Here is a 14058-nt window from a genome sequence, read left to right on the forward strand (position 1 = left end):
TGTGCGGGCAGTTATTAAACGATCAGTGAATTTAAAAATTGCAAACTCTCAGGGAACTCACAATCGTGGCCTGACTCAGATTGCGGTAGGTAGATATGGCGCGGTGATTGGGGTTAATTCACCCCGAAACCAAAATTGCTCAAGAAAAACTTTTAACTAAATTTACTTTATATATATGTATATAAATATATAAATAAATACACACACATATATAATATATTTATAATATATTTATAATATATATCTATAAATTTAAAGATCTGAAAAACGATACTCTATGGAAACTTTTACTCTAGGGCGATGAATTTTAGATTCTGTCTTTCGTGTCCTTTTCAGATTGTGATGTGACCGTATGGTGTACGTCGTATGAAATGTCAAATATTTTACGTGGAGTGTTTTGGAATTCAGTAGTTGTATGTGATGTCAAGCAAATTCGTATTCAGTTCTAGATTCTTTTCCTTTTTCTAGAAGAATTAGAGGCAATTAAAATAAAATGTGTTAGCATGTAAGGTGGTTTTCTCCCGGTATGACAGTTCAGTTCGTCGGCAATGAAGGTGGGAGTGACAAGTGATGTAAGGTTGTGGCATGTCACTGGGGGAAACGAAATGGGATTCGAAAACATTCTTTTTCAGTGTGGCACGGTAAATGGCATCGATGATTCTTTCAAGCACACAAGTTTGTTTACCTAGTCATGACTCTAAATAAGCTAGTAATGGCAACTGTAAAGCTAAGCATTCAAGATAAAAAAGACTTGGACAAATTTACGAAATTCCTTTCGTTGAAAGCTGCTCAGATCATCGTCCAGTCAAGGTTGGGGGGAAAGGTCCACACTAAGTGCAAGCCGTATTCATCAGGAACCGACTGGGTAAGTTAATGCAGTGAAGCAGGTAAAAGTTGCTTGTCACTTACCCAAGTTTATACTTTGATCCTGATGGCATGCTCCTATATACATTCATCTTGTGGTACATTATGCCTGCCTTTTAAATTTAATACGTCGAAAGATCTCTGACGTATCAAAAATCCAAATATCTCAGGTCTCGCTGATTTTTTTCGTTTTGTATACATTTTACAATAATGAATTACATCACAATTTTTGTATCGTCCAGAACTTTTGATGTACTAGATTGAAATAGCAAGAATCACATACCACTGGATCAATGTATACAGGATCATTTCATTAGAATCAAGTAATAAACATAGATATGTGATACAGAAATTCTACTGTGTAGCGTATGTAGTGCTCATAAACTGGTTTCTTACTATCTTGGTAATTATTTTATAATAAATTGATTGTTACACTTGCAGTTAAGGCTTTCACTAGGTGATAATATGTCTTCCCCTTTCTCTTTTTTCTCCCTACTTCCCTTTAGACCTCTCCTCATATCCCTTGCATCTGTCATTCCTAGCATTCCTTCCTCCAGACCATTCCACTTCCTCGTCCTTATTAGGAATGTGTGACACTCCTCTTACAGTCTGCCTCCATTCCCAGTGGAGCTTCCACCCGTGATCTCGCCATCCTGGTAGTTTTCTTACAACACAGCTTTCCTGGAAATCAATAATAAAATTCAGAAAATCTTTTTTTTTTCAAAAACTAGAAATGTCCTGTATTTACCTTGAAAATAGTGTCTTTACATACATTTTTTTTTCTCCCCAGAATTCACCTGTTTATAGCTTACATTGTAATATAAGTATGTATTGATTGAGCCATCGCCATTTTTTTTTACGTTCTTATACTTGGAGAATCGCAGAATCTGCAAACTTAATATTCACAACAGTAGTCCATTTCGAAATTGAATTTGTACATGTTCTGTATGAATATTATGAATTTCTTACGTTGTGAGAATGGTCATTTAGATTAGGTTAGCTCCATCAAAAATACTTAAATAGGATGTGGTCGGTTAGGTTAGTATAGTTACATTGAAACTATTTTTAATGGTTGCTTAGTTGCGTAGTTCACAAGAGTACATTCCCAGGCCTGAATAGTTAAGTTCACCTCTCATGGGAGCGACTCAGTAGCACATATGACAGGATTAATAATACTTGCATGAGATATGTCCATGGTATCTTTCATCTTCCATAGACTTATGTGAAGGAGAAATTAGGCAATAGGCGAGCTATATCGAAAATACTTAAAAAAAGTATGGACGGTTGATTAGGTTAGTATACCTACATTAAAAATACTGTGAAATCGTGTGGGATAGCTACATTGTGAATTGGTAATTCCTAAGCAACCGTCTGCAATATATTAAAAGTATTTTTAATGGAGCTAAACGAATCCAAATGAAAAAAACCTTACAATGTTACAAATTTGTATATTATTTATATAGAACATGCATAAACCCCGGCCTCGTAATTGGACTGGTGTGAATGTTAGGTTTGCCGATCCTTGATTCTTCATACATAGAACATTAAAAAAAAAAAAAATTTGCTGCACATGTCAAGTCAAGGTCCAAAACTAATGTTATGAGCAGGGGGGAACAGGATTCAAAAGGATAGCAAAATAAATTAAATAAATGTCTAATTATTTATTGTGGTCAGGCTTACAACTTATTTCTGAGCGCATTAAAAGTCGTATGCCCTTCTGCAACCCACGAAGTGCACACGCCTCTTGCTGGCTCGTGGCCGCACGCCACTAGCGCGGGTCGCGCACTCCGCCCCGTCAGGGAGTCTCGGTAACAGAGAGCGGTGCGTTGTCGCGGGACGGTCGCAGTTCAACCTGGCGGTCCAGGACCTGCCCGAGGTGCTGGCCGAGGCGAAGAAGGCGCTGTGCGGGGAGCTGGCGTCCTCCAAGCTGCCCCTCTGCGTGGAGATCTCGCTGCGCACGGCCGACGACGAGCTCATGATGCTGGAGACGTGGTGCCTGGGGGTGCTGGAGCAGCGCGACCCCGGCGTCAAGGTCACCTACGCCGTCTACAACCGCATGGGCGTGCTGCTCAAGTCGCTCATCTCCGTGACGCGCGTGACGCCCGCCTACAAGCTGTCGCGGCGCCAGGGCCCCGACTCGTACGTCATCTGCTACCGCATCTACGTGGGCGAGCCGCAGCTGCACAACCTGGGTGCGTGTGCGGCCCCTCGCCCGCTCGCCCGCTCCTCCGCGACGCATCTGCTTAGCAGGGCTTCTCCTGCCAGTGATGCTGTACTTGGGATAAGCCCCTGGCCCCTTCGACTCTCGCCCGCATTCCACTCTGCAGTTTGTCGCTCTCTGCAATACATCTTCTTATCACTGCTTTCATTCGAGGGGTTCTCCTGCCAGTGACTCGGTAGATGTAACGCTGTACTTGGGATAAGCCCCAAGCCCCTTCGACTCTCGCCCGCTCCCCACTCTGTTATACATCTTCTTATCACTGCTTTCATTCGAGGGCTTCTCCTGTCAGTGACTCGGTGGGTGTAACCATGCACCTAGAATAAGCCCCTTGGCGGCCGAGGTCAGCAGCCAGAATCCACCCGGAAACAATCTGAAGGCGAGCTGATTGAATGACGCCAGATTGCAGGATGTGCGGAATCGTAGCACACCGGATTGAATACTTTTCACCGTATAATGTTACTGTGTTTTTTTTGTATGGTTACGGACAGTATTCTTTAGTTTTAGGCCAATTTCATTTTTAAAACAATATTTTTTTGGTGTTTTTGTTTTGAAATTTTAATGAATCCTGTTGATTCATAAAGGTAGCACATTTTTTGATCAAAAATTATGTTTAAATGTTTGATGATACTTATTTCACCGCAAGTGTCATTTTGACTGACACTATATGAGGCATTTTTACAATATACTAATTTTTTATAAGCATGTCTAGGATAGAAAGTACTCAGAACTGTATAAGATTAGATCGGCAAGTATTTGTGTGTTTGAAAACACGTACCAAAAGTCTCAATGTAATATGAGTTGCTAATATCAGTTCCAAGATTTAAAAAAAATCTGTTTAATACATACGATTTTGGTGCAGACATAATGCTGAATAAATTTAATTAATTAATTAAATATATTTATAAATAATGTATTGTGATTTAAAGCCATCCGCACACGGTACAATATTTTCTACTAGTTTGCTTACTAGAATTCTTACTGGTTTCTGTACTGTGTAGGCTACAAGCTGAAACACTAGGTGCGCTACAAGTTTCTGCTGCACACGATTCTAGCTGCTTTACTAGTTTTGTTAAGAGAATATTCTCCACAACAAATTTTTATTATGATAATTCACATTTTTTACTGCATACAAACAAGGCTCTTCTTTGTATGCATTTATTAAAACGAGAAGTTGGTCATAGTCCATTTCTTTCCGTCCATGTTTATCACGACATGCGCGCTTAAAAGTGTAAACAGCCCCTCGTGCTGTTTTCGTGAGTTCTGATTTGGCCACTCCTTAAATATTGGAACACACCAAGCAACGAAAATAGGACGCTGTCTATTACGCAAAACCAGTAGCCCAGCTCGTACAGCTACTAGTATCCAGTTTGAATTTGAGTGAAGAAACTAGTAGTAGAGCCAGTAAAACTCCTAGCTTACAATATTGTAAGGAATATTGTACCATGTGCGGCGGGCTTAAGTGCAGTTTGGATTGAAATTGCTGGTTAATGGTGGCATTTTGGTGGTTTGTGGTGATCTTGTCCCCGATGATAACCTTAGCGAAGGGCGACGGGGCCTCGGACGGTGGCCCGGGATGGAGCGATGCCGTGTCTGCGCAGGGGAAGGCTACAAGCAGGTGCGTGTGGGGCAGCTGTGCACGCCCGTGGGGACCATCCACCTGTCCGTGTCGTACCGCACCAAGATGACCATCTCGCCGCAGCACTCGGGCCGGGAGAACTCCATCATGGTGAAGAGCGACCACTTCCACACCGACCTCAGCCCGAGGCACGTGTGTCCCAGGTGAGGGTCGCCACGTGTCTGTTTATTCACGGGGGTAGCCGCGATGAAATATTATTTATTATAATTATTTGAGTGCCTACCAACAGTCGGAGCCTTTAACAGGTGGGCACTTAACAAATAAATACAAAAAATAACAATAACATACACAAAACACAATAATAACACCACAATAAAATGGGACAACACAAACATAAACACATGACAAAAGACACTTAAATCAATGTAATAACTAAATTTGTCAATTTTAAATTAATTCATTATCAATGAAATTACAGTAATACAATATTTTTATCTTAACTGCAAGAAAATTAAGAATTCAAAATGTCTGTCATTGAGATTTTTGACCTTTTGAAAGGGTCTAAATCTTTCAAAATATCATTACAATTATCAGTAAATAAATAAATACCGTATATACTCGTGTATAGCGCGCCCTTTTTTCCCCTCAAGTAAAGGAAAAAAATAAGGATGCGCGCTATACACGGAAAAAAAAAAATTTGGGGGGGGGGGAGGCGGGGAGGAGTGGAAGTCGTTAACTGACGGGTGACGTTTCTGGCCAGCCCCCACACATACGCACAAGCAACAAGGCCTCTCTTTCACACACACACACACACACACACACGCACTCAACCTGGTCTCTCTCACACACACACACACACACACACGTGCGCGCGCAAGCACGCAGGTCTCTTGTTTATTTTTAGACCTCCCCCTCTACAGCTAGTAAAATAAAAGAGAGAGAGAGAGAGAGAGAAAATGTTGACACCAGTCCCCCCTACCACTTCCTTCGCTTCGTCGCAGCTGCTACCGGTGAGTCATCTAGTCCGTGTCACATTCCTGCCTGCCTCCCTTCCTCCCGCCCACGTACCAGTTGTGACGATACAGCGCTTCATTATCTTCCGTCTACACAGCAGAGTTTAAGTATTTTCCTGACGCATCACCACACATCAATTTAAATAATCAGGTACCACAAAATGTTAGTAAAATTTATTTATGGGAAAAAAAATTTCAAATATTTTTTTTTCTTTGGAATTTGTTGCAAAAATCGTGGTGCGCACTATACACGAGGGCGCACTATACACGAGTAAATACGGTATATATACACACACACACGCGCGCGCGCGCGCGCGAAAATTGTGTGCAAGTTTCATTGGTGCATATTCTATATTTTTAGGTGTATTGCGATTAGCTAAATAAGAATATATATTTTTAACTTCAATTGGAATCGAATTAGAAATTGTATCTAATTTGTAATTAAATATTGAAATAATTTGATTAATACAACCCTTGTTATTCCAACGTCACAAAATTATGGTGGAACGCTAAAATATTCTCTTAATCTTGAAGTAAGCAGAAAAACCACTGGTTATAGTGCAATCAGAAGAAACTGGCTCGCACAATAAGCGTCTCCAATGTGGGAGGTGCTAGCGAACCAGTTTTCCTTCTAGAAGGATCACCAATTGGACAAACAAGCATGGAAAATGTTCAATGACTTCTGAAGAGTAGCTACAAGCATGCACTTTACACGTACAGAATTAAAAATATTAAATCATTTACTTCTGAAGTACCATTCGTAATAGCGTAACTGTGAAGGGAAATTTATACATGTTAATTGTTGGCATGTCTGTAAACCATTTTACTGCAAGATTTTAAACCTTGTTGTTTTTATCTGTTATGTACTATCAGGCTGTCCATTCTGTATCCATCTGGAGTGGAATAACATGTAGGCGACTTAACACTGTAACAATATTTTCACCAATTCACGAATGTTGGTTTCAAGAAGTGCCATTTTAGGCCATAAAATTTAATACGGTTGAGTTGTGGCGTTTAATTTGTAGTCTGTATAAAATTACAGTCGTGGTTGACAGGCGCTTGGTTCACTGAACTCTTGACATGTTAACCAACCTGACAGCATGGAACAGTATAAACTGCATTTCCGAAGGCCCGGTGGTTTTGTGAGCCTGGACGAGGAAAAAAGTGCTGTGCTCGTTTAATTGATTATCGGCCGTGGCGGGTGATTGTCGGGAGCGCGCGTGTTGCAGCCCGGACGACGACGCGCTGCTCACGGACACCATCAAGGCGGGGGCGTTCGCGGACAGCTGCCGGCCGCCGGGGCCCGAGGTGGAGGTCCCCAGCGTCCCGTTCAGCAGCCTGCTGACGCTGTGCCAGCGGCCGGAGCCGCGCGGGGCGGAGCCGCGCGACGAGGACGCCACGCCGCGCTGCCGGTCGCCCGCCGCCGACTCCTGCCGCTCCAGCGCCTCCGCCAACGAGGACTTCATCATGGTGGACCTGGTAGGCCGCTGCTCCGTCGCGCCCTTAGTGTACTTTGATACTTAGACCAGAGTTACTTGGTGTACTTTGATACTTAAGACTAGGGACCGGAAAAATTCGCGGGTTCAATGAATGACCTGCAGGTTGAACTCCATAGTTCTACGTACACTCGGTCAAATGTCACCCAGTCATTGGCTGCTGTCTTGCGAAGGTGTCCCAACGTAGCGGCCTGTGATTCGATAAAGCTTCGGTTGAGTGTTTCTCACTGGCCCAGCGTCATCCAGGTGAGTTGTGAGCCAATAGCAGAGGCAGCACTGAGGTATAACTATTTGTGTTGTAGCCTATCGTGAAATGAATTCGCGAATTTTTCCGGTCTCTACTTAAGACCATCTGACGTGACAGGCTGTCCACATTCTGGAATGTCAGTGATGTTGGAATTGGCCAGGGGAAATCAAGTGATTTACTTGAAATCCTGGAAGAAGTCTTGGCAACCCCCCAGTGATAGTAATTTGTGGAACGTCATGCTATAGTCTGTCATCACCCAGATGGTGTGTTAAGTGTATAGACGCACACACACACACATGCACTGGCATAAAATAATAAACCATACAATGTCTTCTACAGAAGTATATCAACTTAAAATATGTGCATCAAATAAAAAATATATATATATACAACAATATCATCACACATTTAATTTTTCTCAGAAGTCCCGGGCAGATGCTAGTTACTTATATCTTGGGAAGTAAATATAACATGAAATACAATTTTAAGCTTTCGTTCAGTGCTTATAATGTTATGCTTTGAAGTACTGAAATAAGAGAGAAACTTAAGTCAAAACAGTGTGTTTGTAATTTAAAATTATTTGTTAAATTACCTCGCTTGTTCAGATACTTTCACGATGTTTTACGAAATAAAAGCATTTCATATTCAAGTACTAAAACTGTGGGGTTTGGAGGTATATTTTACAGAATTTTACTTGCTGTTTTATGATTGGTCAATTTTTATTTTTCCGCCCAAAGCCTGGACAGCTAAATTTAGTAATCACCAATAAGTTCTTAAAGATAAGTTTACTCCTATTGCTAGAGACCCGGAAAATTGGCGGGTTCAATGACCTCCAGGATGGACTCCAATATCCTCTACACACTCGGGCAAATGCCAACTGTTCATTTGGCTGCTGACTTGTGAGTCGTCTCGACTGGGTGGCCTGTGATTCGACACTTCTATGAGTGAGGGTCTCTAATTGGCCCTCAGTCCTCCAGATTAACAGTGAACCAATGACAGAAGCAGCACTAAGGTATAATTATTTGAATTTTAGCATGACACGAAACGAACCCGCAAATTTTTCGGGTCTCTACCCATTGCAGACTTCAGACGTGCGTAGTTTGGCGCCGGCTAACGCCGTGGCCGGGCCGGTGCATGTCTGTGTGGTCTTTCTTAGTTTCATCTAAGTGCATTTGCAACAGCTAGACAAGTGTAAACTTTGTCATAAGTACATGTATATATATTTTTTAATATTTCGGGGGGTGTTTGGACACCCAAAACACCCCCCCCCCCTCCCCCCCCCCCCCCCCCGGCTACGCCCCTGATGCCGTTACCGGGCCGGTGTGGTGTCTGTGTGCGCAGAAGACCCCGTTCGCGGCGGAGAACGGCAACAGCGACCTGGGCGCGTTCTACCGGGAGTGCCAGAGCGCGCCGCCGCTCAGGGCGTTCTCGGAGCAGCCGACGCTGGCCGAGCAGGTGGAGGGCATCGGCCGCACGCTCGAGGCGCTGGAGACGAGCGCCCGGGAGTACGACGACTTGCTCAGCTCGCTGTGCATCGCCGACAACTGACCTGCTCCGCGCCGCGCCCTGTACGCTCGCAAATACACGTGCGCTCCCGTCGCAACTCTCTCTCTCTCCCCGCTCTTTCATTTGCCAACCCCTTATTCCACTGTCCCAGGAGATAACCCATCGCACAATTCTTTTACGAATATGTTTCACTTCTAGTCGAATTTCAAATGAAAATTTGACTTGATGTAAGTTTTTGGACATACGCCATTGCTAAGAACTTTTTCTGTTGAAGAAAAACTAAAAAATAAAATAAAGAAATAAAAATACCCAAAAAAAGACAAAAAAACACACAAAATTAAGCAAACAATTGCTGGTGTCGACAAGCATGGGCGTAGATCCCGGGGGGGCCAGGGGGGCCCGGGCCCCCCCTGGAATTAATGGGCCCCTCCTTGGGGGGGCCCACTTCGTGATTTTAAAGTTAATGGTGTACACAGCATATATATCAGATTATTATTTACAACGACGACAGACACTTTGACATGCTTTATATTCCTACCTTTGAGTTCCGTAGTTATTTTCACCTACCCCTTCTGCGAAAGCCATGGTATGGAGTTTTCCAGTGAGAACTTTGAAACCCTTAATTCCTAGAAACCGTTCATTCCAAAGGACGAAGCTAGGGTAGGGTTCCGTTAGCATTTCCTCCCCATTGTACCCACACTACCTTGTCCTCTGAAACGACAGTATTATAGGTTTCAGGTAGTCTGTTTTTAAAGTGGTTTTGCTCTCGTGTGCGCCAGTCTTCTGCTTTCTTGGCAAACATCAACATGGATAATTTCGTGACGCGGAAGAAACGGAAAACAGAATCTGATTCTCACCTGGTAAGCTTGATTGTTTTATAAGTAGTGACTATTATTTAGGTAATATATTTTATTTAAGTGATTATGTAACGTTATTTTTACCAGTAAATAAACAACTTAATACTTTAACAGTGATTATAGCAGAATTTAGTTTATTTACGAACTGAAACTTATATACCATTACTGGAATTTTTTTAGCTCATCTACATTCTGTAAGGCTAGCTGCTCTGCACGTTACATGTGAATATACAGGGAATAATTTTTTTCCTCGTCAATATGGAATTTAAAATCACTCCCCTTTTATTATCAAACGATAATTTTCACAATTCATGGCCGATAATCACTTTATAACATTTGTTATTTGATAACTGCAACACTGCACGAGTAAACAAAAGTAAGATTGAGAAAGAAGTATTTAAACGTTACACATACGTATTTAAGTTAATAAGGAAGCAAACGCGTCTCTTTAATAACTAATCAAGCGGTATATTTTAACTAAATAATATTCACTGCCAAAATACTGATTATACTAAAAATAAGCCGAGAAATGTATGTGGTTCAATTAGCTGTAGGATAAATTTCATAGTTCTATCTACGAGATTTTTCATTTGTGTCATTAAGTTTTTTTTTTCTTTTTTACCTGGTTGATGCCTTTACTAAATAAAAGAGTCTTTAAGGGTTTTAATATGATTCGATCGTTCATTTGATGTTGATCCGTTTATTAGCTTTGGAGCTTTGGGTTTTTACGGCGCATCAAAAACTGTGAACAAAGAATTTCACGAACAGCATTTGAATCGCAGTAATTATGTGATGTGGCATAAAAAACCTGACAAAGTGCGAGTCGAACTCGCGCACGAAGGGTTCCGTACCATTATCTATAAAAACGGCAAAAAAAAATCATGTCTGTTGTATGGGATTGGGAGCCCCTCTTAAATATTTATTTTATTCTGTTTTAGAATTTCTTGTTATAGCGGCAACAGAAATACATCATTTGTGAAATTTTATTCTGTTTTCACGTTTGTTGTATGGGATCCCCCTTAAAATTTTTTTTTATTTTAATTTAATCATTTATTTTAAAGTGAATATATAACTAAATATTCTGTGAATATTTCAAGCGTCTACCTGTTGCCGTTTTCAATATCAAGCAAAAACGAACAAAAAAATCACGTTGGTTGCATGGGAGCCTCCTTAAATATTTATTTTACTATGTTTTTAGTATTTGTGTCTAACTATCACGGTTCATGAGATACAGCCTGGTGGCAGACGGACAGACAGACGGACGGACAGCGTTATATTCACGTATATTATTTTAATAGATTTTTTCATGGATATTTTATGTATTTAGGTTAGCAAATTATACAAACATGTTTGAGAGATCATTTCTTATAGTCATTAATTAATAATTACTAAAACATATGTTGCTCTACTTTATTGTTAATATCACTTACGTAAAAATAAAGTGTATAACATACGAGCTTATCATCCAGAGAAGACTTGTTTCGGTTGACCTCTAGCGCAAAATTCTTAAACCACAGAATTCACGGGCCCCCCCCTGGAAATCCTACAGATTTGCGCCCATGTCGACAAGGATATGAACATCCAAGTCATACACTCCCATTGCACAAATCTTTTAAAGATAACAAAAGAAAATTTGTCACACCAAAATCTCGGGGGGAAAATAGTAGAATTTTAGAACCCCGAAGTTTACACGTAGGAATTTAAATAATGATTTTGCTTCAGAAAATAGCACTGTAGATTTTATGTTTTGGGGTTTTTATTTCTTTCAATACTTTGTTCTTAAGTCAATTGGTTATTTTTGTAAAGTTTCATTTGCCAACCCCTTATTCCACTGTCTCCAGGAGATAACCATCGCACAGGTCTTTTACGAATATGTTTCATTTCTAGTTGAATTTCAAAAGATAATTTGTCTCTACAGAAATCTCGGGGAAAATTGTAGAATTTTAGAACCCCAAAGTTTACACATAGGAATTTAAATACATAATGACTTTACAGTTTATATTTTGGATGTTAGTTGTGTTAATTCTATTTTCTTAAGTTAATAGGTTATTTTTTTGCAAAGTTTGTGTGAAAGATGCTTACAGTAAAAAAAAAAAAATTCACTTTGGTCAGAACATGTATGGAAACAGGCAAATACAGATAAATGCATAAAATATCATGGATTAGAACGACTTGTCAAATATAAAATAAAAAAAATAACCAGGATCCTTTGGGGAAAAAAAAACTTGTCAAATCATTTTTAAAGGGGTGTGAGGTTCCCAACATGGAAAAAAAATTTGATAGGTACTATGTTTATTTTACAGGAAAAAAAGTATTCACAGTAAATATTATTTTGGCAAGGAGTTTACGCCGATATGCTACATACAAACCTTAATGTTGTATTAAGAACATGAACCAACAAGGCCAGTTACATATTACTGCACTTGGTGGAACAAATACCTGAACATTCTTATCTTTTACAGTTCATTTAGGATGTGCTAAATTGAACTGTGGGTGACAAAGGATGGGTTGGATCAAATTCCTTGACGGTTGTACTTCGAATCAACCGACTATAAATGTGAACACCTCTGTCCTAATGTTGGTAATGCAAATGACGAGTGTAGGTGAAGTGGATGAGGGAGAAGGGGTGAGGATGTGAGCTGACGATTCTCCACAGGGTTGCCACTGTCAGGAAAAATAAAGGAATTCCCTTTACCTTGGAAAAGTCGGGGATTCCATGTACCATGGAATTATGCTATGTTAAAAATTAAAATGACATTTCACGGACAGAAAAAAGATCATAAATGGTTCAAGCACTGCAAGTAAAAAAAATAATAATAGAAGAGGCTCAGAAGGAAGCCCAAATGTTAGAAGATGAAATCTCTTCAATTGCCAAACAGAGTGGTCTTAAAATGTGAATGAAGATTTTGTTTACATACTTATCACATGTTTTTATTTCAATTGTAGTGTGAATAGACTTGTTAGTTATCAGCAGTTTTATTTAATGTCACACATACTGTACATTCTACTAACATTTTATATATTTTTTACTGTGTCGTCTTTGCTAATTTTAACTCTCGAAATTGCAGCTTTACACTATTACTTCTTTGTAATGTGTGAGAATTTTTAAATCTTTTTATAATTGTGTGCTTGTTCATTTGTGGACCTACATTTACAAATATTAAAAATTCACTTTTAGATACAGTTTTGATAATTAACCAATTTATTGAAGTCTAATTGCGTATAGTTAAATAATCACTCATTAAAAAGAGTACTTAAGTAAACTAATACTTAGAAATGAACTTTCTGAAAGTACATCTCTTCTTGATAGCTGTGCTGCAAATATGATAAAAATTGCAGGTTACGAACTTTCCAAAATAAGTTACGGAGTACATTTACAATCATACAGTGCATACCATGTCCCAGTTATAAATTTAATAGAATGAACTGTAAACGTTGTAAGGTGTTGGTTCAAGGTTACGATTAAGGAGTAACTCCAACAGTTTTAGGTAAGCGCATGTGTAAGGACTTTTGTTGTTTTCTCGCTTGCGGCGCCACCAAGCAAAATGGTGACTCCTGAGCATGAAAAGTTTTGTGTTCTGGAATTCGCTAAGAGTGAATTTGTAATTTCTGTTCAACGTGCATTCAGTAAGGGATCTTTCTGTAAGAGAGCGGTCGAACGTCAAAGTCCTGACCATTGGGATTGGTCGTAATAGTCGAGACATCAGAGCTCTCTTTCGCTTGCCTCCACGTTCACCTGACATAAAGCCATGCAACATTTTTCCTTCGGGGCTTCATTAAAGTTCGTGTCTACGTTCCGCTGCTACCTGATGATTTGCCAATGTTTGGGCACAGAATTACTCCGGACGTGTTAACCAAAGTGTGGGAAGAAATGGACTTTAGGTCGGATGTGTGCCGTATAACTAACGGTGCACATATTGAACAATTGTAAAGAAAAGAAAAAACTAGTTTACTTTCAATTTGATGCATGATTTGTAGAGACCTGTAAAATTCGCGATTTCAAATCCCTAAAAGGATAGACTCCATTGATCCTCTTATGCACTCGTGCAAATTACATCCGCTGATTGATTACCGACTCGTAACACCTGTTGACTGGAATGATCGTGATTCGCTAATTCTTCTGTTAAAAGATTTTTCATTGGCCCAGAGTCCTTAAGATAAACTGCGGCCCAATCACTGAAGCAAAATGATGTCGAAAGTATTTGGACTCTTCGTATCGCGAAATGAATCCGCAAATTTTACAGGTCTCTAATGATTTGTTTTAGATAGTCTGAATTA

General features: G+C 40.1%; 1 protein-coding gene across 2 annotated transcripts; it reads left to right on the plus strand.

Annotated features, from left to right (window-relative positions):
• The first annotated feature begins 316 nt into the window (after nt 1–316).
• LOC134540867 (autophagy-related protein 13 homolog) lies at nt 317–9031 on the plus strand. 2 transcript variants are annotated; one of them, XM_063383883.1, is made up of 5 exons: nt 317–865; nt 2711–3056; nt 4684–4864; nt 6904–7153; nt 8759–9031. In XM_063383883.1, the coding sequence occupies exons 1-5, from the start codon at nt 692–694 to the stop codon at nt 8963–8965; spliced, it is 1158 nt and encodes a 385-aa protein (XP_063239953.1). In that variant the 5' UTR covers nt 317–691; the 3' UTR covers nt 8966–9031. The 2 variants fall into 2 exon arrangements, with proteins under 2 accessions (XP_063239953.1, XP_063239954.1); XM_063383884.1 differs by having other exon boundaries at nt 318–865; nt 2729–3056.
• The last annotated feature ends 5027 nt before the right edge of the window (nt 9032–14058 follow it).

This window comes from Bacillus rossius, chromosome 17 (assembly GCF_032445375.1).
Source record: "Bacillus rossius redtenbacheri isolate Brsri chromosome 17, Brsri_v3, whole genome shotgun sequence".
Lineage (NCBI taxonomy): Eukaryota > Metazoa > Arthropoda > Insecta > Phasmatodea > Bacillidae > Bacillus > Bacillus rossius.